General features: G+C 27.6%; 1 protein-coding gene across 1 annotated transcript; it reads right to left on the bottom strand.

Moving 5' to 3' along the window:
* Positions 1-202: 202 nt before the first annotated feature.
* On the bottom strand, positions 203-3,531 carry LOC117916747 (DEAD-box ATP-dependent RNA helicase 52A-like). The gene is made up of 2 exons (XM_034832908.1): positions 3,304-3,531; positions 203-696 (listed from the first exon to the last, which is right to left on the bottom strand). The coding sequence occupies exons 1-2, from the start codon at positions 3,413-3,415 to the stop codon at positions 320-322; spliced, it is 489 nt and encodes a 162-aa protein (XP_034688799.1). The 5' UTR covers positions 3,416-3,531; the 3' UTR covers positions 203-319.
* Between the last annotated feature and the right edge of the window lie 761 nt (positions 3,532-4,292).

The following is a 4,292-nucleotide window of genomic DNA, read 5'->3' as shown; positions in this document are numbered from 1 at the left end:
AGTGGGTGTTTTTTTTTTTTTTGACTGAATAGAAAAAAAAAATATTTATGTTTTTTTTATTTAATTAAAAGTAACATGTTGGTATTAATTAATATAATTAAAATAAACTTTTATCAATAGATTCAATTTAGTTATGTTGTTGATATCAACAAGTTATTTTTAACTGAATAAAAAAAATAAAATATTTTGACTATTTTATTCGGACCGAAAAAAAAAAAAACACCACCTAAATCTTTATTAATAGTAGTGTTCCATTTCTTGAAAAACACGTTTCATAGAAATAAGGAATGGGGATAGTGAATCCATCCATGTTTTAACATCACACAACTCTAGAAGGAAATAACAAATAAGAAAGAGAAAAAGAAAGGCCGAAGAGTGGAAAAACAAACTGAGGGAGGCCAATGTTGTAGTTGGTGGTGCAGCTATTAGAACCATGGTGGTGGGGATTCTTTTGGTGGTTGTAGTTTTGATGGTTCAAGGCACCAGCTGCGTATAACGGCACTACTCCGGCTGCCGCCAACCCCTTGGCTTTACCGTTTGATCCACCGCCTTCACCGTGCCCACTACTCCCTCCACCTCCACCGCGCCCACCGCCTCCACCTCCACTGTGACCGCCTCCCCCGCCACCGTGACCGCCACCACCTCCTCTCCGATTAACTACCATCATCTCTCGTCCACGTATCGCTTGATTGGACGCTGCAGGTGTAACACCATATTTAATTATTACATATTTGTATTAAAATTGAATTATTAAAAGAATTACATGATATGCTTGTGAAATTAAAGCTACATTTAAATAAACTCATGAGTTCCATCACAATTTACATTTTTTTTTTGAACGACCATTATTTCATATATAAATTTATTATTTCATATATTTTAAAATTATAAAAATTAAACTACCTTTTAAATTATAAATCATACAGTTAAAAAAATTAAATAAATAAGTATAAAATTGGAAGGATTAAAAATATTTTATAATTAAAAAATTAAATACAATTCTAAATAAAGAGTTAAATTAAATTTTTTAATTTGAATTTTATCATATTTTAATTTTATTTATTTATTTATTTTTTGTATCTTGTAATACATTTGAATGAAAAATTTAATATTAAAAATTAAAACTTAAAAGTAGCTAACAAAATATTTTTCAAGTAATATTTTATAAATTTAAATGGTAAGAATGTTCAAATACTTCGAAATTATGTTCATAGATTATGAATTAGAATTGCATTAACACTTTATACACCATCATCTCATTTATTAAACCTATAAAAGGAATCATATGATATTATTTATGTAATAACAATTTATGTTGCATCAATCAAAATTAAGAACTAGGGATGACAATGGAATGGATTCAGACCCGTCATTCCATATCAATATTTATGGAAACCAATATTCATCCCGTTTCAATTAAAAATTTAAATGATCTCATACTTGCTAATTCAAATATTCTTTAATTTTTTTTAAGTATATTAAAAATAAATTATAAATATGTTTTCTAACCAAATAAATATTATAAATTTTTATAACTTCTATATTTTTTTAAAATGAGATATTTTTATCATTTTGTATGTGTTTAAAAAAAATAAAAAGAATTAAATTTAATTATTTTTCAATTTAATTGCATATAATAAAGATGGGACAAAATAAGTAAATAACTCACCCATTTCAAGCTTGTAAAAAAAGTTCTAAACCTAACCCTAATCTATTTAGGATAAAAAAAAAACTAATATTCTTGGGATCAAGAAAAATTATTATCTTAATTGAGTTATTAATTTATCAATAAGTGAATATTTATTAGCTTAAAGAAAGCATTATGATTTTTTATACATGTATAACTTATAAACAAAAAAATAATATATATGGTAAAAAGTTAGTAGATATAAACTTAAGAAACTTTAAAAATGAAGATGATTATTAATTGTAAAAAATAAAAAATTTAAAGAAATATGATATCAAAACTTAATAGCTTAAAAGATAAAGAAGTTTCAATGTGATAATTTTGAGAAAGGGTTGAATTGAAAAAAAAAATCATATAAAATTAATAATTTAATTCTTTGTAATAAATTTTTGTTTGCTATTTTTTTTTAAAATCTAATTCATCAATTATTAATTTATATAAACTCATCCTTTAAAAGATTTTAGAAAAATTATTATCTGGGACTAGGAGATGTTATTACGTTATTAATTTATCAAATATTTATTTATCAAGATTATATCCATCCAAACCTCAACCTATTAAGGTTGAAACTTTGCCGAGCACCCCATCCCTAACTAGAATAACCCATTTGATAGAGTTTGCAATAAAAATAACCCTTCAAAAAATTCTTGATAACATTGACCAAATTAATGGGCTCCTACCACATTTATATATATATATATATATATATATATATATATATATATGGTTTTAACACCAAAAAACTTAAAAGGTGAATAAAGTGGTTGAAGATATGGCAGGAAGATTTTGGTGAATATTTTCAACGTTAACTAAGATTTAGGATCTTTTTTCCCTTAAAAAAGAATCCATTTGCCACTCCCTGTATTAGGAAACCTGTCCATTCAAGATGAGGATGGAAAGCCACAAAAAGAGAACGAGTGGTTTAAAAGCGAGGAGAAGGCACGCGGTATATCACTCCACGTCTTTTCTTCTTTTGTGGGTGATGACAAGGAAGGTATCTCAAGTTGTCTTTTTTTTTTTTCTTTGTTTTTTCTCTTTTCTTCTTTCCTTTTTTTTTTTTGGTGATGACAAGGAAGGTATCTCAACTTCTCAACCGCCTTCCCCCCACCCCCAACTCTCTTTCTCATTTTTTCCTTTTTCCTTTTTCTTTTACCCCTCCATTTTTTCCCTTTTCCTTTTATGCTGATCATTCTATCAATATTCAAATCAAAACCTAAAAGAAAGAAAAAAACAAAAACATTTTATTCAATTCTAAATCAAAGAGTTTCAACTCCAATAGAGTTTCAAATTCGTTCAGTTTCTCATATTATTTAACTTTTCACAACATAAAATATTTTCCAAACGGAGGCCCAGAAGGACTAAACCAAGCTGCACCCTTTTTATATATCTGTTACTAAGAGAATATACAGTGTGTTCTCTAAACAACAAATTATCATCGGAGGTATCACTGAAGAACAGTTTGTTGCTCAGAAAAATCAAAACAAATAGTAAAGGGAAAATAAAACAGAAGAAGACAGTGGTTGGTAGTTCAATGTTGTAGAGTATGATCAATCATCAATAACGTTATAGAAGCTTCATGTATCATGCTATAGAAACAAAGGAATGAGATTACTAACCTGAAACCAGACGGGTTTGCGAAGGACTTAAAGATGAAGAAAAGAAGAAGAGCATATGAAGAAGCAATCCCAATTTTCTCACTCCCATTTTACTCGCCAGTGGTTGTTCCATGTCAGACCGCCTTTGGTTTTTATACTATATCCTACGACTCCTGGAGAGGAGTTTTGTTGTCTAATCTATCTCCGTTGTGAAACCCCTAGGATGTTTCCCAAAAGGTTTGGGGAATTTCTTGGACGAGGTAAAAAAGCTAAGCCCCCAGACATACGTTACCTCAAAAGGCCCACAAAATAGCATCTTGTGGAAGTAGCTAGCGTTTTAATTAGGTTTTAGAGTAGTGCATAGGGATATCAATGGAGGGTTTTTTCTGGTATCTGTCCACCTTTAATGGGACGGGGTTCAATTTTAATAAATGGGTTTGGGACGGGTTTGAAATTTTTTTTAAAACCTAGGGCGAGTTCGTATATATTGTCTCATCCCGAATATATATCAAATTAATTTTTAAAATTAATTTAATTTAAATTTTAAAATTAGTTTTATTTAATTTTTATTTTACTATTTTTAATATATAGATAATAATAAAATATTTATAATAAAATAAGTTATAAAAAATATAATAATTTAATTATTTATAAAATATATTTATTTTAATGTAATTAAAAATTTTAAAAGTAATTTAAAAAAAATATTTAAATTAAAAAAAAAAAAGTTAAACGGGGTGGGATCTCATACCCACCCCACCCTGTTTAATTTTTTTTAAATGAGACGAGGATGAAAATTATTTTGAATAAACGGGGCGGGGTTGGGATGAAGACGACCCGTCCCGAACCCACCCCATTGCCATCCTAGTAGTGTAACTTAATTTTCTTTACATCACTTTTTTCACTATTTACTATATAGAATTTTAGATATAATATTTGTTTTATTATAAAAAATAAAAAATAAAATTAAAAATAATTGATTACTTAAATATTTATTTATTTTCAAATTA

The sequence above is a fragment of the Vitis riparia genome, chromosome 6 (assembly GCF_004353265.1).
Source record: "Vitis riparia cultivar Riparia Gloire de Montpellier isolate 1030 chromosome 6, EGFV_Vit.rip_1.0, whole genome shotgun sequence".
NCBI lineage: Eukaryota > Viridiplantae > Streptophyta > Magnoliopsida > Vitales > Vitaceae > Vitis > Vitis riparia.
This window is presented reverse-complemented; position numbering and strand designations above follow the sequence as displayed.